Source organism: Cyprinodon tularosa, unplaced genomic scaffold (assembly GCF_016077235.1).
Source record: "Cyprinodon tularosa strain WSP-4 unplaced genomic scaffold, ASM1607723v1 ctg361, whole genome shotgun sequence".
Taxonomy (NCBI): domain Eukaryota; kingdom Metazoa; phylum Chordata; class Actinopteri; order Cyprinodontiformes; family Cyprinodontidae; genus Cyprinodon; species Cyprinodon tularosa.
The window spans coordinates 63,528-87,043 of NW_024039076.1; the positions used below are offsets into that span (position 1 = coordinate 63,528).

General features: G+C 40.2%; 1 protein-coding gene across 1 annotated transcript in view; it reads left to right on the forward strand.

The window, feature by feature from the left end:
- Nucleotides 1-3,143: 3,143 nt before the first annotated feature.
- stab1 (stabilin 1) overlaps nucleotides 3,144-23,516 on the forward strand; it is a 180,894-nt gene continuing 160,521 nt past the window's right edge. Inside the window, exons 1-9 of the mRNA XM_038295866.1 lie at nucleotides 3,144-3,615; nucleotides 12,113-12,240; nucleotides 12,324-12,439; nucleotides 16,187-16,272; nucleotides 17,881-17,950; nucleotides 19,010-19,105; nucleotides 21,636-21,749; nucleotides 21,944-22,131; nucleotides 22,215-22,351. Coding sequence (XP_038151794.1) covers nucleotides 3,556-3,615; nucleotides 12,113-12,240; nucleotides 12,324-12,439; nucleotides 16,187-16,272; nucleotides 17,881-17,950; nucleotides 19,010-19,105; nucleotides 21,636-21,749; nucleotides 21,944-22,131; nucleotides 22,215-22,351 — 995 coding nt within the window. The 5' untranslated portion in view covers nucleotides 3,144-3,555. The remainder of the gene's footprint in view (nucleotides 3,616-12,112; nucleotides 12,241-12,323; nucleotides 12,440-16,186; nucleotides 16,273-17,880; nucleotides 17,951-19,009; nucleotides 19,106-21,635; nucleotides 21,750-21,943; nucleotides 22,132-22,214; nucleotides 22,352-23,516) is intronic.

Here is a 23,516-nt window from a genome sequence, read left to right on the forward strand (position 1 = left end):
CATTGTAATGTTTATAGTTTATACGATCAACATTTTTATTTATGGTACACCATCAATCTCTAGACAAGTTGCATCAACATCCTCCAGCGTCACCAAAAATTATAAATGGGGGGTTACCAGAGTCATTTAAGCCCATTTAATCATTTCAAAGCCTCGTCATATCTTTGGTACAAAAAACATTCCATCTACTCTTTCCAATAACTTTCTTTACACCTTCTATTCTACATTGCATGTCCATCAAAAATTGCTTCTAGCACTCTGCTCCCTCTTGCTTTCCACAAACACATCCTCCCTTATCATCTGAATCGCATATCTCTTTGAAAAGATTTTGTTTTTCTTCCTTTGGTACTTCTTCCCCATCTACAGCGCCTTCTTCTTCTTCTTCTTCGTCCCGTTGCCTTCTAGCCTCTTCCCCACGTCCCCTTGGTCCTGTCTCATTATCCTCATCTCTGTGAAACATCACAGTCTTTTCTTTTTCCTTAATTTTTCTCTGTCCATCCTCTCTACTCTTAGTTGTTCCAAGGGGAGCCACAGAGTGCTAGAGAAAATGGTGCCATTATAACACACATATGGCATTCTAGTTTTTTCTTTGTTTGTAGCAGTAATATTGGATGGATTATCATAAACTTGTATTCCCCTTCAACTTTGGGACACACGCAGACGATGGTCCAAGAAAGAGAAAAGATTTGTCCAGGTGTCAAGGACACTGGCAATTGCTGAGTACAACACCAACATGGGTGGCGTGGACTTGGTTGACCGAATGTTGAGTTTCTACAGGATGGCTTCTTGCACTCTGAAATGGAGAGTGATGTAATTGTCCACTTTTTTGACCTGGCAATCACCAACTCATGGCTTCAGTATAAGAGTGACTACCAGTTTCTGGGAAAGAAACCACTGAAGTTGCTTAACTTCAAACTGCTCCTTGGTGAAGAGTTGATTACTCAGGCCCAAGCAGGAATCGGAAGTGACAGTGAAGATGACTACACTCCTCCACGTCAAGGGGAAGCAATGGAGGCCACAGCCAAATGCAGCTCTGAGACACTACGGGGCCATCCATCTTCCAGAGATGGTGGATGAAACACATGCCTGAAGGTGTCGCAGAACTGGTTGCACAGGCAAAACATATGTGATGTGCACAGAGTGCAAAGTGTTCCTGTGTGTTTCCAAGAAAGGGAATTGCTTTTTGAAGTATCATAGCCAGTAAGCACAGGAGAGAAAAACAAATGTGATGATGGAAAGTTCTGTCAGTGTGAAATTCATTGATATGTTGATGTTTATATAGTTTCTTTGGGACAAAATGGTTGCCATCGAGGTTCAATTTAAAATGTATGGCGTTCCGATTTCCACTGCATTGGACACATGATATTTCAAAAATAAAAAACATTTTTCCAAAAAAAAATGCTTTCAGTATTCTAATTACCTTACAAAGATTGTGGAATAAAAAAAGGTGATTGGACAATATTCTCCTGTTTTTATTTTATTTTATAGACCCTAAATGTCTATAATCTACGGAGCCCCTAAAGGGACATGGAGGGAAAAAATAAACTTTGCAGGATCTCGCAAAAGTATTGCGAGATCTCGCAAAAGTTCTTTTTTTCCCCTCCATGTTCCTTTAGGGGCTCTGTAATAATCCGCCCTCCTGCGGAAAACTTCCGGCTGTGTCTGCCACAGTTTTTCTAAATTCCTCTAACCACCATAGACTGGAAACTGTGATTGGAGGCTGCTGATTTCCTACATCAGGATTTGCCATCTGCTGCAGCATATATAACTCCTTTCGGCTGGTCTGTAGATAATAGAAGATCTTATTTACTCAATTCATCCAAGTCTGGATCTAGATTTGGAATCTGCCTGGGGGGTTGAAGGATTATAAGGTGGTGGTCTATCTTTTTCAGTTGCTACCAAAGTTTGCGTGACTAAAGCAGTTTTCTGGCGGGATCTTTACTTTTGTTTAGAACCTAATATTGCTAAAGCAGGCCCTGGACGAAGGCAGTCAGCCACAGTCTCTGCTGCAATATTTCTAACATTTTTCCATCACGCATATCCCAAGCGCGGTCGCTGGGATGCGGTGCTGGTATCTCCAGCTATTTAGGAGTGAGAGGCAGGGTACACCCTTGAAAGGTCGCCAGTCCATCGTAGGGAAACGGAGACAAACAACCATTCACTCACACCTAAGGAGAATTTAGAGAAGCCAATTAACCTAACAGTCATGTTTTTGGACTGTGGGAGGAAGCCGGAGTACCTGGAGAGAACCCATGTATGAAAAGCGTGAACATGCAGACTTAGTGCAGAAAGACCACAGGTCGGGATTCAAACCCGGAACCTTCTTGCTGCAAGGCAGAAGTGCTACACACTGAACCACTGAGCAGCCTGGGAGACTGAACCAAGACAGGCTAATCAACAGAGTCGGAGCAGGGTTGGGCAAGACCAATTAGCCAAAGGGAAAGAAACAAGCACAAAGGGGCAACAGAGAGTAGAGAACTCAGAACTGGTAGAAATCAACTACAAATACACAGAACAGAGGGCAGGACCATGACAATATTAGACAATAACTGATTGGGAAACAGTTGGATGGACCTATCGACCTCTCAGTAGCAGTGCAGAGCATCTCCTTCCCCTCAAACCCAAATCCATCTTCTGATGGCGCCTCCTGCAGGATAATGCATCAAATTACAAGTTCATCTCAAACTGGTTTCTGGAACGTTTGAGTTCCAGGATCTCCGATGATCTTCATCGGCATCGGATCTCAGTCCGGCTGAGATGTTGAGGAACAGGAGGTTCTTATCAGGGATGTGCAATGACATCTGCAGCCTCTGTGAGATTCTCTCATTTAAAAATGGACCCTGATCTCTGCAGATGGTCTCTGGCATCTTCTAACATATCTGCTCATAGGTGGAAAACATGAAAAAGCAAGAGGTGTCTAATAAAGAGGGCAGTGAGTTTCTGCGTTCTTATTAACCTCAGAAATGTTGGATGAGTTTTCTGCCATGTTTAGTTCCATAGAACCAGCCCGACCGCTCCAGCCATGGAGCAACATTTCACCAGTACCTCTGCTGGCACCACTGGGGATGAAGTGGGAGGAGATGACCTCTGCTGGGAGGTTCCTGTCTTTGCCAGTTTCTGTTGTGTTTTCCTCCCCAGATGAGAGGAAAAGGACAGCAGCAGTCGCTCCCAGCCTTGGCTGCTGGACGCTGGGCTCATGGGCAACTTGTTGCTGTAATTTCTCGGTTACTTCCTCTCACATCAGGCTCAAAGAGTGCGAGGAATTCTGCTGATAACACCGTCGACGCCTGGATCCACCCTGTTGTTTGTTATCATAAGAACTTGTAGATTTTTTTCTGCCCGTTTATGTACGGATGAGAAGGAGGCAGCTCTCAGTTGACAGTTTGTCCTCCTGGAATGGCCATTGTGTTCCTGAACAGAGGATGTTCCTATCTTTGTGTTTTTTCCTGAACTAAGCCTTGAAGGTTGCATTTTAAAGTTAGCTGTTTAGTTAGATCTTAACTACTGAAGATACTAAAGCTTTATTTTTCCTCTCTGGACCTGAGACTTAGAGCCATGTTGCTCTTTCTCCTCGTGTCGCTGGATTTCTGCATCCAAACATCAGGACAACAGCAGGTAAACCACCTCAGACCCACTTCTGTCACTTTATCATCTCAGCTCTAAAGTAACCAGCGCAGAGGACCACAGGGCTGCATATTTCCCCTTGTCCAGTTATTTCTGCTGAATGAATGAAAAACTTCCTTTGGCTGCAGAGAAAAGCAGCATGGACCGAAACCTTCTTTTGTTACAATTGGGAAACTTTCAGGAAATTTTGATTTACAAATCTGGATCTAACTTAGAGGTTGTTTACATCCAATTTTTTTTTTCTCCCGTAAATAACTATTGGTATTAAACCAGCAGCACTAGTAAACTGAGACTGCAGTGTGATCTTGGAGGTCTATTAAGAATGTGAGGGTTTAGTGGATACGTCCCATCCTGACGGTGACAGTTTTCTGCAGCAGCACTGTTTCCTGTTAAGATGTTTCACTTGCTGGGGGATGAAATTTTTTACTTCTGTTTCTAGATGGAAAACTTAAAACATTAAGAATGAATCTCATACAGTAATTGTTGAGCTCACTAAAGCAACTATGAGGTAGTCAAGAGCAGGAAGTCAAACAGCTACACTTTCCATAAAACCCTGAAGCCCTAATAGAGAATTAGATTTTAGTTTTACTAATGAAAGTTTTTTCTTTCATCTGAACATCTTTATTATTGAGGTTCCTCAGGGTTCGTTCCTCTGACCTCTTCTTTTTCTCTTCATTTTTACGTTGTGGCTTCCAAATGATTAAACACATTGCTGTTGGGTCCTAAAGTGGGGTGTTGATTTTATTGTTTACCTTATTCTTTTAGATTTTTTTAAAATTAGATTTTAAGTATTTACTTATTTTTTTGTTATTTCCATTTTATTGTTTTTTTATTCTTACTTACAAATCTTAAATGAACACCATCATGCGACATCAACACATTCAGCTTTACAGCCTACAGCTTTGAGGTATATTAGCCATTTTGACCTACATTCATTAAGTGAATTAATTTTTAGTTTTAACTTACAGGGCAGCTTTTCTATTAAGAAGATTTTATTTTTGATGTCTATCAACCTTTCTTTAGAAGTATCCTTCTAAAGCCAATTGTAAGTTATAAATAAAAAACAGGGCAAGGGATTCAAATATATTAAAGTCGTAGGGAAGCCATTTTTAAATGTCAAATCATTCTGGCTTAAACATGTACATAATTGTACTATTTATCAGAATATATTGTCCTGAAAGTTCGAAAATTTCTATTTAAAAGAAAATCTTGTCGTTAGGCCAGTTAGTTCTATGTCAGCCTGAACACCTAAATTCGGCCAATCATATATCAACGGTCATCTGTCAATCTAATTTTTTTCGGTCATAGCATTTTAATTCGTATGCCGCAGCTAAAATACGCAACGGTTGAAATAAGAAATAAGACTCATTATTTATTTTCCCACTCAGAACTGCAACGGTTGGAACAGCCGCTTCCATACGACATCTAGAAAGCAGCATAAAGTGAAATTTCTATTCAATTAGGTTTAATTAAAATTCTATGTCTTATTAGGTCAATATACTTTTGATTAAATTTAATTTAAAATTACAGTTTTCTATAAAATATGAATTAGAACTCAAGAAAAACAGATAAATTCAGCTGTAATTTTTTTTTTTTTTGTTTTGGGGGAAAAAATTAGCAGATGAAAACTGGGATCCTTTCTTAAACCCGCTGAAATGATCACCTTATTGTTTTCAAATAATTTGAAAAAATAAAATAGAGAATTAGATAGTTTCTCAATCATTTGCACTTGAACTATTTTAAATGTTAAGTATATTCAAAACATGTACTTGATTAAGAGGGAAAGTTATTTGTATGTAAGTTTTTATTTATAAAAAACGTCAACAATTGACCAAAAGGATCATTTTCTGCTAACATACAGTAACTAAGCCTCTTCTGTCTAAGCCGCAACTTTCCATATGGGTTTATGCTCTAAATGCAGTTTCAATTTGTTTTATATACCAAAAATAATTTTTTCTTCACCTATAAATATGTTTTAGAATTGATCAATATAATTGTTTCTATGGAGATGATCACTTATTAAGATCCTTGAAGGTTTTCCAGCAGTTGTTTTAGGAAAATATGTAACACTGCTTTTAATTATGCTTTTTTGTCAAAATAAAGAAAAAAGGTTAAATCCATCCATCCATCCATCCATCTTCCTCCGCTTATCCGGGGTCGGGTCGGGGGGGCAGCAGCTTAAGAAGGGAGGCCCAGACTTCTCTCTCCCCAGCCACTTCTTCCAGCTCTTCAGGAGGAACCCCAAGGCGTTCCCAGGCCAGCCGAGAAACATAGTCTCTCCAGCGTGTCCCGGGTCTTCCCCGGGGCCTCCCCCCGGTGGGACGTGCCCGGAACACCTCACCAGGGAGGCGTCCAGGAGGCATCCTAAACAGATGCCCAAGCCACCTCAACTGGCTCCTCTCGACGTGGAGGAGCAGCGGCTCTACTCCGAGTCCCTCCCGGATGACCGAGCTTCTCACCCTATCTCTAAGGGAGAGCCCAGCCACCCTACGGAGGAAACCCATTTCGGCCGCTTGTATCCGCAATCTCGTTCTTTCGGTCATGACCCAGAGTTCATGACCATAGATGAGGGTAGGAACGTAGATCGACCGGTAAATCGAGAGCTTCGCTTTTTGACTCAGCTCTCTCTTCACCACGACGGACCGGTACAGCGCCCGCTTCACGGCAGACGCTGCACCAATCCGCCTGTCGATCTCCCGCTCCCTTCTTCCCTCATTCGTGAACAAGATCCCAAGATACTTAAACTCCTCCACTTGGGGAAGGACACCCCCCCTGACCCGGAGAAGGCACTCTACCCTTTTCTGGCTCAAGACCATGGCCTCGGATTTGGAGGCACTGATCCCCATCCCGGCCGCTTCACACTCGGCTGCGAACCGATCCAGCGAGAGCTGCAGATCACGACCTGATGAAGCCAATAGGACCACATCATCTGCAAAAAGCAGAGACGCAATCCTAAGGCCACCAAAACGGATCCCCTCAACACCTTGGCTGCGCCTAGAAATTCTGTCCATGAAGGTAATGAACAGAATCGGTGACAAAGGGCAGCCCTGGCGGAGTCCAACTCTCACCGGAAACGAGCCCGACTTACTGCCGGCAATGCGGACCAGACTCTGACACCGGTCATACAGGGACCTGACAGCCCGTATCAAAGGGCCCGGCACCTCGTACTCCCGGAGAACCCCCCACAGGGCCCCCCGAGGGACACGGTCGAACGCCTTCTCCAAGTCCACAAAACACATGTAGACTGGTTGGGCGAACTCCCATGCACCCTCCAGGACCCTGCTGAGGGTATAGAGCTGGTCCAGCGTTCCACGACCAGGACGGAAACCACACTGCTCTTCCTGAATCCGAGGTTCGACTATCCGATGGACCCTCCTCTCCAGCACCCCCGAATAGACCTTGCCGGGGAGGCTTAAGAGTGTGACTCCCCTGTAATTGGAGCACACCCTCCGGTCCCCCTTTTTGAACAGGGGGACCACCACCCCAGTCTGCCAATCCAGGGGGACTGCCCCCAATGTCCATGCAATGTTGAAGAGTTGCGTCAGCCAACTCAACCCTACAACATCCAGGACCTTCAGGAACTCCGGGCGGATCTCATCCACCCCCGGGGCCCTGCCACCGAGGAGCTTTTTAACCACCTCGGCGACCTCGCCCACAGAGATTGGAGAGCTCAGTCCAGAGTCCCCAGGCCCAGCTTCCTCAATGGAAGACATGTTGGTGGGATTGAGGAGGTCTTCGAAGTATTCCGCCCACCGACCCACAACGTCCCGAGTCGAGGTCAGCAGCACACCATCCCCACTATAAACAGTGTTGGTGCTGCACTGCTCCCCCCCCCCGAGACGCCGGATGGCGGACCAGAATCGCTTCGGAGCCGTACGGAAGTCTTTCTCCATGGCCTCTCCAAACTCCTCCCACACCCGAGTTTTTGCCTCAGCAACCATCCGAGCCGCAAAGTGAAATATCTTGATGTAAATTTTTACTTAAATTTTTTCTTATAAAGTCTTATTTTAACCCTGTAATGCCAAATGTTTCATATTTGATACAAACGGTTTCTGAAATGTTTTGCATCTGACACCTTTTGCATAATTTAATGGTAAAAACGTTGCTCAAAATCCTATTGTACACAATCAGATATACCTGATAACAGCCAGTAGAAGACTACACAAAAAATAATCTTGACTTATCGCATAGTAATAAATTATTAGTATCAAAAATGTATTTCTATTTTTTCTTTTTACATATTTTGTTAAAAGGCCAAATAAGGACTTCAAACCAAAAAAAAGTAATTTTCTGTTTTGTTTTATTCTTGGATCGGGCTTTAAAGGGTTAAATAAGATAAAATCTTGCTTAGATCATTTTTTATTTTATTTGAGGATTGTTCTGTAACTTAATTAGTTATAGTTTATCTAAGTTACTTTCCTTTTACTTGAGGGATTTTTTTATTTTTCATTTTTTTGTACTATTTCCACCACTGCATAGCAGTAAGTACTGCCCAGGAAGGACCTGATGTTGTAACATGTCATGATATATTTTTTTTAATTTTGGTCGATATGATACGGATGTAACCAAAATGAGAGCCACAGAAAAACTGCCCAGAATTTGCTAAAAAAATCCACATTTTCAAGCACATATGATTCTCATTTGAGGCACATATCTTTTAATATAAAACATCCCAATTCTACACGTATACATGTGCTATAATATGTGATTTCCATGTAGTACATGTGATTTTCTGATGTGAAATCCATAGGATTGTTCTATAAAGGAAAACCGGAACCTCAGTGAATCACAGCAGCTGTAATCTTTGACTTTAATGTGTGCTGAAAAATGGAAATGTGGTTTAAAGGGGTGATAGAATGATTCTATAGGGTATCTGGCCCTTCAGGTCTCTGAATAGGGTGTGTAACTTTGGTTGGACTGAAAATGGCATATTTGCTGTTCTATGAGCCCTAATGCAGCCTGGTTAAAAGCCCTAGAATGAAACGACGGGTTTTCTTCCTTTTATGGTATGATCATGAATATTTAGATGAGCTGTGCTCTGATTGGTTGGTTTAGAACGAGCCAAGCTGATGAGCAAGGACGCATCATAGCAACAAGCACTCACTCACTGAAACATCAAAGTGTTGATATGGTAGGGTGACCAGACGTCCTCTTTTTCACTGACATGTCCTGCTTTTCAAACCTAAAAAATGTCAGGGGGTGGAATTTCAAAATAGTCCGGGATTTTGGTCGACTACAGTGCAGCAGAACCGAGCCGTCAGCTCCGGGGCTGGTCCGGGAACCCCGGCGGATGGGGGCAAGGAGCGACCGAACCCGAGCCGGCGACGTAGCCTGGACACAGGCTACGTGTTGTAGCCCCGTGTTGTTCCTAATATCTTGGTGTTCATGTCTCAGGATTGTTCACTTCTTTTCTATGTGCATGATCCTTGGATTTACCTGCCTAAAACACCAAATGAACACTCCTAATCAAATCCTCCTGCAGTGTCTCTGTGATATCGAGGAATAAGTGGCTGTAGATTTTCTGCACAGTCAGACTTTGGTTTTGCAACCTTTTTGTTTTCAAAACTGCTAGCCCATCATTTAACGATACCACACAGACATACCACACACCATCTATTCTGTCCTGCCTCCATTAGCTTGAAGTGAAAATCCTCTGCTCTTGCTTCAACCTGACGTTTCTCAGCTGTTTCTTCTGTTTTCTACTAAAGGCTGAAACTTGGATGTTACCAGACGTTTCTATTGTGATGCCTAAACTTTGGAGACTGAACTCACAGTCAGAAAGCTAACAGGCATCTTCACTTCCTGTTTTAAGGTCTCCTTAAATACGTCTCTGTGGCCTTTGGTGTCTGGTTAGCTGGATCTGTATATGTCTTCATCAAGTTTTTATTTCTTATTTGTTTTTTGGGATTTATTTATTTTATACACATCATTATAATTGTTTTGATTGACATGACTGGCCACATTAGGTACCCATCAAATTAAAGTCCTGCCTCTGTCTGCAGAAGCAGCTAAATAAGGTAAACAGCAAAGCTCTCAGTTTGCTACAGATATATTAGGGATCAACCTTTTTAAGAATGAGGGCTACTTCATGGCTACTAATGCCATGAATCGCGGACAAAAAGACCTAGTATTCAAGGAGAGACAGTCAGTAGAAAAGTTCAAAATGTTTATTAACAAAACAAAAAACCAAAGTGGAGCTGTGGCTCATGGACACTGCAGGATGGGGAGCAGGGCACCGCCCAATCTCAGACATTCTGCTGAAGTAAGTGACCACGATCATCTGACAGAAGATGATTATCTGAGTTGGCCACTTACCTGGTTTAACAGTCCAGTCCAAGAATGTCCCCAAGTGCTGCAGTCCCAGAGGACATGCTGGAAGCCGATCCTGGTCAGGGATCCAGAACAGACAGGAACAGACAGGAACAGGATCCAAATTAGGCAGGAACCGAACAGGTGGCAGGATCCAGACTTCCAGGCATCCACAGGCTTCCAGGAGGGTTCAGAGTCTGACTGGGACCAGAAGCATGACCAGGTGGTCACGCACAGGAGCAGATAGGATCAGGTGCAGACAGGCAGGCACAGTGGAAGAGGGTAGCCGAGACAGGACGTGGAACCGGAACTTGAAGCAGGGCTTTAAACTGGTCTCCTCCCTGGAGCCAGGCTTACTTTGATAAAAACTGAACCTCCCCACATAATGGGCCAAAACCAAGAGGACTCAGCGGGGGAGGAACAGTGGACGATCAGGAGACGAGACAAACACTAAAACCCTCTTTCCACTGGCAGCTAGGATCCAGGACATGAACCAAGAAATCAAACTGAACAGACAGACTCACAGAAAACAAATAATGATCTGGCACTGAATGCTCAGGCTGAACTGAATGTAAACAGAAGAAACAGGTGAGAGGAATAAATTATAATTGTGGCAGGGAGGGAAAACGCGGGTGAAAGAAATGACCAATTAAGGGAGAGAAAACAGGCCAGATCATGACAACTAAGTCATAGGATGGGCTACTAATACTGACATATGAACCTGAGGGATCAGCATTTACCTAAACTTTATAGATCCATACATCCATTTTCTGTCACGTTTATCCCAAACGGGGTGGCAAGGGGTGCTGGTGTCTATCTCCAGCTGTCTACAGGTGAGAGGCGGGATCCACCCTGGAACCATCGCAGGGCAACTCAGAGACAAACAACCATTCACACTCACACCTAAGGAGTAATTAGAGAAGCCATTTAACCTAGCAGTCATGTTTTTGGTTTGTGGGAGGAAGCCAGAGTACCCAGAGAGAACCCACGCATACTCATGGAGAACATGCAAACTCCATGCAGAAAGACAGGAATCAAACCCAAAACCTTCTTGCTGAAGCAGAAGGTTCTGGGTTTCTTTTCATTTCTAATTTGCCTTTAGATGTTGTCATTCATTAAATCCTATACATGCTTAAATGTTCTAAATGTTGGAGGAACGGTGGAGGAGTGGAGTTTGCTGTGAGCCGACTCTTCCTCCGTTACCCACAGCCATCCTCCACCTCCCGTCCATCTTTGTGTCTGATGTTAAACCTCCGTTTAACGCCATGCACATAGCAGTTACTACATGCAGACGTGTTCATGTCACAGTATTATCCTTGAACTGATGCTGCCTTGAAAGAGAAAAACTACTTTTACGTATATTTTTGCTGTATGTCATATTTGTGGAAAACGGGTTACAATGCTGAATGTTTAAAATCTCCTATTTTATTTACATAGCATGATTAAATGCTCTTTAAATGATGAAGAACATTTCAAACTTAGTTCACTGGTGAGTTTATCTGCTTTCAGAAGATGCTGAGGGCCCCCCATGTGGTCCTCGAGGGCCCGTTGGTGTTGCAGGTAGCGTTGGTGACCCCTGCTATAGAGATTTGCCCCTTATGTTAGATACATCCACAAATGAACATTACTAGTTTGCATGTCAACTGATAACTGGGATAGAAATTATATATAAAAATAAAACAAAAAAAGGATCTTTGTACAGATGCATCACAACAAATTAGAATATTGTTGAAAAGTTAGTTTATCTCAGAAACTCCAAACTAATTACATTTACCAAGGTTTTATAGCCTTTTGTTTCTGTTAAATTGGATTGTTTTACATTTAAGGAAAATGAAAACAAAAAACTAATATGAGAATTTAAAAAATGAACACAGGAACGGGTGTGAAATCAAAAAATTCCCAATAAAAGGATATATTTAAAAAGTACGTTTACTCTGAAAACAAACTGTTACTGTATGTGTACACAAACCACCAGAGGGGGGAGTAGGATGATGGGTAATCAGGCAGTTTCCAGATCACCTGACAGTCAGAGTGAAGTTCAGCACATACAGGTGCGGGACTTTTAGGCATATTAAACAACACTGCTGTAAAAATAACATTTTGAGCTAAAGTGAGTCATTCCAAAGGTAGATTAGTGTTTTTTTTCCTATGAGACAATGATGCATGCTCTTTCTGTTAGACCGCTCCACCAGGTCGCTGTGATGTCCCTCAGAGGTTAGATGTTTACACCGACTGCACCTCCTGCGCCGCGTCCATCACAGCCAGCTGCCCCCGTGGCTTCACAAAGCTCGGCACCAACAACTGCAGGTCAGCACTGTGGTATAACCCTGAGGTCAACATCAGGGGTCTCCATGGAGGATCCTTAATGATGAGCTTCTTCTTCTCTGCAGTTATGTGGTGCAGATCGGCGGCAGGGAGATGGAGCTTCAGGGATGTCAGCACACGTGTGTGAAGAGTTTCCTGCATCCAAAGTGCTGCCCCGGCCACTGGGGCCCACTGTGCCTGTGTGAGTCCACCCACTCAGGTCACATCAGCTTTAATGCTGACAGCTGCAGGAGTTCTCATTGCTTCTGCATCAGAAACCAAACCTCAATCAACATCACAACAGTGCATCATTCTGCTTTCTCCTATAGAAACAATTTATTTATTTTTTCTGCATGAATTTTCAATTCTATTCAATGTAATTCTATAGCATAACAGCAGTTGACTCAACAGCAATCCCTCACACCCATCATAAGCATATTCATAATTTATATATAATTTAATCAGAATTTTACAACCTTATTCTTGTAAGTTTATGACCTTATTTCTCATAACCTTATGACTTTATTCTTGTAATTTTATGCCTTTATTCTCATAATCTTATAACTTTATTCTTGTAATTTTATTAATCTATTCTTGTAATTTTATGACTTTATTTTCATAATTTTATGACTTTATTCTCATAAATTTATGACTTTATTCTTGTAATTTTATGACTTTATTCTCATAATTTTATGACTTTATTCTCATAATTTTATGACTTTATTCTTGTAATTTAATTACTTTTTTCTCGTAATTTTATGACTTTATTCTCATAATTTTATGACTTTATTCTCATAATTTTATGACTTTATTCTCATAATCTTATAACTTTATTCTTGTAATTTTATTAATCTATTCTTGTAATTTTATGACTTTATTTTCATAATTTTATGACTTTATTCTCATAAATTTATGACTTTATTCTTGTAATTTTATGACTTTATTCTCATAATTTTATGACTTTATTCTCATAATTTTATGACTTTATTCTCATAATTTTATGACTTTATTCTCATAATTTTATGACTTTATTCTTGTAATTTAATTACTTTTTTCTCGTAATTTTATGACTTTATTCTCATAATTTTATGACTTTATTCTCATAATCTTATAACTTTATTCTTGTAATTTTATTAATCTATTCTTGTAATTTTATGACTTTATTTTCATAATTTTATGACTTTATTCACATAAATTTATGACTTTATTCTTGTAATTTTATGACTTTATTCTCATAATTTTATGACTTTATTCTCATAATTTTATGACTTTATTCTTGTAATTTAATTACTTTTTTCTCGTAATTTTATGACTTTATTCTCATAATTTTATGACTTTATTCTCATAATTTTATGACTTTATTCTCATAATTTTATGACTTTATTCTCATAATTTTATAACTTTATTCTTGTAATTTTATTAATCTATTCTTGTAATTTTATGACTTTATTCTCGTAATTTTATGACTTTATTCTCATAATTTTATGACTTTATTCTCATAATTTTATGACTTTATTCTCATAATCTTATAACTTTATTCTTGTAATTTTATTAATCTATTCTTGTAATTTTATGACTTTATTTTCATAATTTTATGACTTTATTCTCATAAATTTATGACTTTATTCTTGTAATTTTATGACTTTATTCTCATAATTTTATGACTTTATTCTCATAATTTTATGACTTTATTCTTGTAATTTAATTACTTTTTTCTCGTAATTTTATGACTTTATTCTCATAATTTTATGACTTTATTCTCATAATTTTATGACTTTATTCTCATAATCTTATAACTTTATTCTTGTAATTTTATTAATCTATTCTTGTAATTTTATGACTTTATTTTCATAATTTTATGACTTTATTCTCATAAATTTATGACTTTATTCTTGTAATTTTATGACTTTATTCTCATAATTTTATGACTTTATTCTCATAATTTTATGACTTTATTCTTGTAATTTAATTACTTTTTTCTCGTAATTTTATGACTTTATTCTCATAATTTTATGACTTTATTCTCATAATTTTATGACTTTATTCTTGTAATTTAATTACTTTTTTCTCGTAATTTTATGACTTTATTCTCATAATTTTATGACTTTATTCTCATAATTTTATGACTTTATTCTTGTAATTTAATTACTTTTTTCTCGTAATTTTATGACTTTATTCTCATAATTTTATGACTTTATTCTCATAATTTTATGACTTTATTCTTGTAATTTAATTACTTTTTTCTCGTAATTTTATGACTTTATTCTCATAATTTTATGACTTTATTCTCATAATTTTATGACTTTATTCTTGTAATTTAATTACTTTTTTCTCGTAATTTTATGACTTTATTCTCATAATATTATTGCTTTATTTTTTTACTGTTGCGACTTTATTCTTATTTTATGACTTTATTCTCATAATTTTACGAATTTCTTCTCATAATTTTATGACTATTTACATTGCAAATTTATTCCCGTAATTTTATGGCTTTATTTTCATAATATTACGACTTTATTCTCGAAAAAAAAAAATAAAAATCTCTAGCCTGTCGCACATTTGGCTTTGTTTAATAAGTGAGAATTATTTTTTCTTTTCTTGGTTATGATTGGTCCTTTTAAATGATGGACAGCCCTTTTATCCAATAGGATGAGGTGTCTGCTGCCCTCTGGGAAGAGGCTTCACAGCATTCAATGCAGGTCCAGCAGGTTCTGCAACAGCTTCTTCCCCACCTCCAGCAAACTGATGAAAAAACTCTAAATCATGTGTCAGATTCTGCATCAAACTGACAACGCCAAACCAAAACACTGCATAATTGCACCGTATATATTTAATGCTATGATCTTCCATATCAATCTGTTTTTTCACCATGTTTTTTCTCCTACTTTACATTTGATTACTGCTGCACTTAAGAAATGGAAATATTCATTTACCGTCTGGAAAGCTGTACTAAACGAAATTTCTTTTTGTATACACTGTGTATTCATTTATGACCTCATTTATGAACTTTTATTGTAATTTTGTCTAAGTCTAAAAGTCCATCCATCCATTTACCGTCACGCTTCATCCCTTCTGGATGTCGCGAAGAGTGCTGGTGTTTATCTCCAGCTATCTACAGCGAGAGGCGGGGTCTACCCTGGACATCGCAGGATAACACAGAGACAAACAGGACAAGCAACCATTCATCTAAGAAGAATTTAGGGAAGCCAATTAACCTAACAGTCATGTTTTTGGACTGTGAGAGGAAGCTGGAGGACCAGGAGAGAACCTACGCATGTCTAAAAGTCTAAAATACTTATAAGTATTGAATTTAGTTGAAATCGCTATGATTGTTTTTATTCTCAGTGATAAACAAAACACACATTTATATCAAAATGCTTTGGCCCATGTCCTACCAAGTATATTTAGATGTTCTTTAACTAGAATCTTCAGTGGAGTAGATAGAGGAAAAATGTAACAGCAGCTGGAGACCTGAAAGAAAAAAGCATTATTAGTGTTTTATTTGTGGGGAATATTGGCCTAGTGGTTAGAGCAGTGCGCTTGTGCTCTGAGAAGGCTGCAAGTAGCCGGTTCAATCCCCACAGCCTGCACTCTTGGACCCTGAGCAAGACCCTTAACCCCACACTGCTCCCCGGGCGCCATATAGTGGCAGCCCATTGCTCCCCAAGGGGATGGGTTAAATGCAGAGAGGGAATTTCTCCAATTTTAGATCAATAAAGTTCAATTATTATTATTTTTAATTTCATTTCCAAGGAAACTTTGTTTTGGGATTTTAAGGTTTTATTCACACTTGTTACCGTGGGTCAGACCTGACTTTCTTTCTCCCCAGTACAGAGCTTTTTAGAAAGGTGTGAATATAGACACAGCTGTCCTGTTTGTCATGGTTACTGTCATGGTTTCATCAGCAGATTATCTCTGATCTTTACTCTTCTTATCTGTGTGTTTGCAGCGTGTCCAAGCTGGTCAGGAAAGACCTGCAACTTTAACGGAGCCTGTATGGACGGAGACATGGGCAACGGCACCTGCATCTGTGATGTCAGTTTACTTTACTTGCTTTTGGAAGGCAGTTTAGACCCTGTAGAGATTATTGTTTTATAACTGAGCTGAGCTGCCACCAGAGCTGCAGCATCATGTTTTTCTATGCTCTATTAATGGCCTTAAGTCGTAGGGAAGTCATTTTAATGTCAAATCATTCTGGCTTAAACATGTATTAGAAAATTTCTATTTTTAAAAAAATCCTCTCTTAAAATCTGTGGGGGTTTTCCGTTATCTTCTGCAGGCCAGTTAGTTCTACGTCAGCCTGAACACCTAAATTCGGCCAATCATATATCAACGGTCATCTGTCAATCAAATGTTTTTGGTCTTAGCATCTCCATTCATACAGTATGTCCCAGCTAATATACGCAACGGTTGAAATCAGAATCCTTTCCTTTCCCATTGAGTTCCGTCCAGTGTTCACGGGGATGGATGTCTGTGTCTTCAGCAGGCGTAGAGCTAACAGAACTGGCAGCGTTGCGAGGCAAGGGCTCAAACATGTACGGCTGGAAGCCTTCTACACCAAACCAAGCTTCTGCCGCCCTGGCGTCCTCTTCCACAACATCTCCGTCCCCGCTTTCCTCCTCTAAATAAAAAATGGACGACGGAGGAGACCTCCACGACCTCCGACACTAAACTCTCCTCCTCTTGCATGTTTCCTCTGTCCATAGCGTTCCTTGACAGCGTCGTTTCTAAGTCACCAATTTAGTGCTACTTGGTCCCAATGGAATTTCCCATTGGAAACCTACTAGCACTAAGTTGCTAACTGGTCAGCAAGATGCTTCCCACAAACCGGCCACAATCAAACTTGCTTGCGAACCTTCTGCCACAACAATCCCGCCCTCTTAATAAACGACCAATCACATTCACTTTATTCACTCCTCTAAAGTCGTGCACCACTCGGGAGAATTCGGAAATGCAACAATTGGAACAGCCACTTCACTACGACTTTAGGTCTAGAACTCAGGTCATTGGTGTCCTAGGGTCTTGAAGGTCACAAGGTCAAACCTCAAATAAGAGCCTTAACCCTCCAAGCTGTTTTCTGCTAGCTTGTTTGCTGTAATGTACCTTATTTTAATAAGGTGTCTTCTACAGTAAATTATTGCAACTAGCTTTTAGACTTGGCAAAGTTTTTTCCTAGATGCCTTCCTCAACCCCCCTCACCATGGGGACTGCTTATTTCAATATCTAACAAATCTCTTGAATTATTTTAGGGAATTTTAGTTTATATTTATATTGTATCTCTTTTTTTGTGTGTGTTTAATCCAAGAGGCATCAGGATTTAACTGAGATTAAAACGTTTCCCATGTTTGCTCCTGTGTTGTTTAGGTTCACTATGATAAATAGATTTACAGGCAGAGTCGGAGCAGCATCGGTGGAGAGAAACACAGAATTTACACCTAGATATTAAACAAATGATACAGAAAAAGTTAAAGTAGGATGTATATTTAGAGGAACATTTGAGATTTCTTCAGCTCTGCCTCCGGAGGCACAGGATTGTAGCCAAATATTAACATTCTATATAGATGGTGTTAGAGTTTTATTTATGTGCACGAGTTTATTTTTATAAAGAACAGAATAGAAATTAATGTTTTCTTCTCTCTGCAGGAGGGATTGACAGGGTTTGCTTGTCAGGAGTGTAAAAATCCAAAAGCATTTGGGAAAAAGTGTGATAAAGGTAGGCCCTCTCTCTCTATCTGTCTGACAGCTTGTTTCATTTTATTCTACAGGGAAAAATGTTTGCATTGGAGGTATGAAATAGTTCATAAATCCCTTAACCCAAATAAATTTAAGCTTAATGTGTCAAACCTGAGTCAATTTACTCAAAGTTGTTTGGATTAAACTAAAGCTGATAACCTTCCTATTAGTTCATAATGCTGCAAACCGGAGGAACTGTTGCTTTCCTTAAAGGTTGTTTGGAGAAGCAGCTGCAGGATCTGTGTGGTTGTTTAACATGATGACCCTACGGTGGCTCAGAAGGGTCACATCTGAAACCAGAATCTATAAAAGTCATGCCTGAGACACCTGTCGGTACAGCTGTTTAAAAACGCAGTGGGTTTTGGCAGGATGAATCTTTTAAACCTAATCACAGTGTCACCTGCAGCGGCTCTGATTCCGGTGACTCAGCCATACCTGTGAACAGGATGCAGTGGCTGGTTTTCACCACTAGGTGTCACCAGAGTAGATGAATACAGCTTTCTGCTTCATGTTAGCATGCAGTGCTAATTCTGGGGTTTATAGGAGAAATTAAATACCTTTTATTAGTGTGGAAAGTGAAGTTTATATTAAATCCTGATATGATTTTCTGTTGTAATTATCAGCTGCTTCATCTGTAATTTGTATCTATAAACCACAGATAATTTAACACTCTAATAATCTTTCTCATTTCAACCTTTAATTTCCTCATGAATAAGAGGAACCTTCTCTCTGTACCAACCAGCAGCATCAGGCTCTGATTTGGAAACAGCTAAATCTGATTCCTTCTCAGATGTTCTCTGCAGATCAGGTCCTCTGGTAACTAGAATATCAATAGAGTCAAAGCTTTTTCTATTGATCAGTTCTGCATCCTGTCCTCTAGTGACTGAAGGGAGGAAAAACTGCAATTTTATCAAAACTAGGTGTAAATTGCTTCTATTTCAACAAATCGTTCCATCGTTTGAGGGTGTCTGCTTTGTAATCTATTTTGTGTTTTATGAATGAGAGGAGAGATTTAATGGGATTGTTTGTGTCGTTGCAGTGTGTGACTGCGTGAACGGAGTGTGTAACAAAGGACCTGACGGTGATGGGGAGTGTCTATGTCAGCCGCCGTACACTGGGAGGCGCTGTGACAAAGGTAAGAGCAAAAAACCACAGAGAATCAGATCAGACCTCCATGTTTTTTTGCTTTTTTTTTTTATAAACTTTATTATTTACAATACACAACAATACAAAACTGCATTGTGTACATATCACAAAACAACAAAAACATTTGCCAGGGGGAGCATTAACAGAAAACAATAAAAGTATAATAAGAAATGCCAAAATAATCTTGTTTAAAGAAAAACAGTACCAAAGGTGACAAAATTACCAGATGCCACAGTGAATCAACACAATAAATGATCTAAAATTCCAAATTCCAATTCAAAGCCAAACCAGCACAAAGGGAGCTGAGTTAATTGACACCCATTTCGTCTGATTTGAAGAAGGTGTGTGTGTGTGTGTGTGGGGGGGGGGGGGGGGGATTTGACCTTTGATGACCTCTAGAAACATCTCTTTATATCTTTAAAACGAAAATTTTTGCTGCACAAACGGAGCACAAACATTTGACACCAATTTTTTTTAATTTGAATAAGGTAGGGTAGGCTGGTTGACCTTTTGACCTTTACATATTCATTAATATCTTCAAATCCAAAGCAGCACAAACGAAAATATTTGCTGCACAAATAGACTAAGTGAATTGACACCCATTTCGCCTGATTTGAAGAAGGTGGGGGGGCCAACTTCACTCAAGTGTGGTGCCATGGTATAAGAGATGGGGAGAGACATGCGGCACAAGACCACAGGCTGGATCCGAACCCAGGTCACCTGCGTGGAGGACTAGGGGCTGTGTACATGGGTCGTGCGCACTAACCACTGCACCAGCTGCACGACCACAATTGGGAAATACTAAACCATTATATGCTTTATAGTAGAAATGCTAAGAAAAAATATTTAAATGTTTTACATACAAGAGTGACAGGAATTTGTACTTTAGAAACTGTGTAACGTCTCATTTCTTCCAGAGCAGGATCCTCACCATGCCCAAAGCTGGACTCTTACATATAGCTGATCTGATGAGCAACATGATTTTTTAAATTTCTATTTTAAGTGAGCCAAAACCCTGAAATTCAAAGTAAACTAATGGAAATTCCCGCTTTAATTTTTTATTCTTGTAATAAACAACTTGCTACGATTATGGGTTTATAACAAGTTCAGTATTGGTTTATGGCCTCAGCGTGCAGATATGAAGCTGCTCATTGTGCTCCAGTGTACTCAGGAGGTTTGTATGTTTGCCCAGGTAGAAAAATCAAAGTAAAAATTGGTTACAGGGGTTGGTGGTTGGTCTGTGGCCAAAGGAGGATTGTCAGGTTCTATTGCAGGTGGGGGAGTTAGCAAATCCAAGATGTGTTGCAGAGGGCAGGAGTTTGCAGGAATTTAAGGTCAGAAGGTGATCATCTGTTTTGTCTGACCAGAATCCAGAACTAAAGCATACTGTCCAGTCAGCAGCTAAAGGGAAAACTTGAGGAAACGAAACACTAGAAACAAACGTCCCTCATGGAGGCTAGCTGATCTAGATCTGTTTTTTTCCTTCTGTATCTGACTTTGTCGCAGGTCTTAGGAAATTACAGCCTTTTGCTCTTTCATCTGTAAAACATTGATTGTTATATCTAACTGATGGAGGAGGGTTCTCCGTCGTGCCGAATGGTTTAAAGGAAAAGTCCAGTCAGCAAGAAATAATCAATGGATCATTATCAATACCTAAAACTAATACATTCAATGATTTATTGAATTTAGTATTAATAAGTGAAAAAATAAAAATATTTTTCGCTGCGATCGCCGAGTCTGGGAGCGGACATTTTTGCCCAAATACAGTAACCCCTCCCTCCTGCCATCTTCCAGCAGTGACGTCACGGTGCGGTAAGCCTAGCGCCATTCTCCCCGCTTTACCAGCTAAATCAATGGGAACTACTAGACACATCTGCAATCAACAACAATTATTGAAGATTTCCAGAGGACTTCACCATTGAAATTCACCAGAGCTATAGTGAAACTGACAATGCCCACGTGCATGGCAGCTGGATGTTGGAATACATCGGGTAAAAGTGGAAAAAAAAAAAAGAGTTATTCCACCTTTCTGATTCCTGATCCTCCATAGACGGGTTGGTCGTTGGATCGCCAACTTGAAGAGGGAGGATTTGCCATCGAACTTCTGGCCAGAGAAAAAACCCGTAATATGTAGCCAACATTTGGAAGAAGAATGTTTTCAAGATGACTTGGATAATGGCGCGTTGTGACAAACACCAGATACAGCACTGGGACTTGATCAACAGCCGATACCGCACCGTGACGTCACAAACCAGTAGATGGCAGTAGTGTTCTTTGACAAACATGGATTCCTCCAGTAAAGCACATTGGGTACAAAAACTGATCAACGTGATGCATCATGAAAAGAATAATGATGAAGAACCAGAGAACCTAAAACTGTAATATTTAGCGCCTCGCTTTAATCTCAGATTTTAGTGGTGAAGGTGGATTCCGTGATGCACATGGCTGTAAAACGCTGGAAACGCTGCATCCGTCTCATATCAATCTGCTTGTGTGTCTGTGTTTGTTGTCTGTGATAGTAAGCAGCGGGTGTCGAAGTTGCAGCTCCTTCTCGTACTGCAAAGGAAAAGAAGAAAATGCAGGCTGTGACTGCTTGCCTGGATACAGGATGATGAAGGGGAACAAGTGTTTAGGTGAGGTCTGATTTCACACACCACCAGCCTCTGTTGGAGCTCCAATTTAGGCTTCATTTCACACATCCGGTGTCAAGTTAATCTCAGTCAGCAGCAAAGACATGGATGTTGTGGTTAAGCGGAGGTTGCTGACAATATTTTAGTTAGATTTTCACATGTGACGCTAATCTGAACTGTGCTGCTTCTCTCCTCAGCTGCATGCTCCCAGAGAGACTGTGATGTCAACGCCGAGTGCTCCACAAAGGCCACCAGTATCAGATGCACCTGCAAACCAGACTATGAGGGAGACGGCAAGATCTGCGTCCCGAAAAACCCCTGCTTGGAGAACAACGGTGGCTGCCCCATCAACTCCACTGTTTGTGTCTTCAGAGGACCAAACAAGGTGAGGAGGAAACCCAGAGTGGGAGCAGAAAAGTTTGAAAGTCAGAACCAGTGTTTGAAATCACCTGTTCTCTTGTTTCACAGTCCAGCTGTGAGTGCATGTCTGGAATGTCGCCTGTAGGAGGCAGCCCTGAGAACGGCTGCCAGCTCGTCTCTGCCTGCTCAGTTGATACCTGTGATACAACAGCAGTCTGCCAGACCGAGCTGGATGGAAAGCCCAGGTCAGATAGATTAGATTTCCCTTCGTTCAGTTGGACCTTCGTCTAATCTATTCAACTAACTTTGATTGCTCTCACCAGGCTGCTTCTGCACAACTTTGTTCAGATCTTTAGCATTTTTGGCCTGAGTGAACTCGTAGTGGAAGGTTCTAGAACGCTTCTCTGGCATATAGTAGATCGGGACATAAGTGAAGCATGAGGTCACCTGCTTTCATTGACCACGAGTTTATACAAGGCTACCAAGTGCATTTACACATAGACTTAACTTTATTTATCCCTTCGGATGACTCCTTCAGGGATATTCGGGTTCCTGTAGCTTATATAGAGTACAAAGGATCAAAGCAAGATGCCATTAAAGATAACAAATACAAAACACAATATAAAAAGAGTGTATATAGTACAAAAGAGCATAAAAAAGTTGTAATATCCTGTAACTCTACACTGTTAAGAGCTATGTATACTCCTGCAGCAGTGTGTCAGTTGGCTTTTCGCAGGTATGACGCAAATATTTTTTATTCATGCCCAATTTTACAGGGTGGTCTGCGCTATGTTATTCCACGCCGTAATGCAAGAGGGACAATCACAAACTAGCTAGGATTGTGGTTGTCTCCCTTTCAACTCCCCTTTTATCTCCTCTTTCTTTCATCTTTTCCCCTTTTTTTCTGTTTTTCTGTCCTGTTCTACTTGCATTACAGTATCCATTTAATCTGTAATACTCCCTGCATGAATCATAATAAATCAATTTATATGCATAAATCAAACGGAACACTATGGTGATGGCCGTACTGCTCCACTTGTGAAAGTAAAATCTCTTGGGCTCTTTCTGGCATCAAGGCAGTTATTCTTATTGCCACATTGCCAGACAGGACACTTTAAAAAAAAAAAAAAAAAAAAAAGGATTGTCGGTGTCCATGTGTAGGTCTGACCCCCTCATCCAATGGCGGACGACACGAAGTTAGTGTTCCCGAAAGACTGGCCGTGGCGCTGCATGTTTTGGCTTCGGGTGCAAACCAACAGACCGTCTCACAGAGCTACAAACTAGCGTCCTCCACGGTGTCTGGGATAGTGTCCGAGGTGTACCAGGCGTTGTGGACGGCACTAGAGCAAAAATTTCTGCCATTAGGTACCAAAGAGGAAATAGTGTAGAGCGGCTGTCTGCAGCACTGCC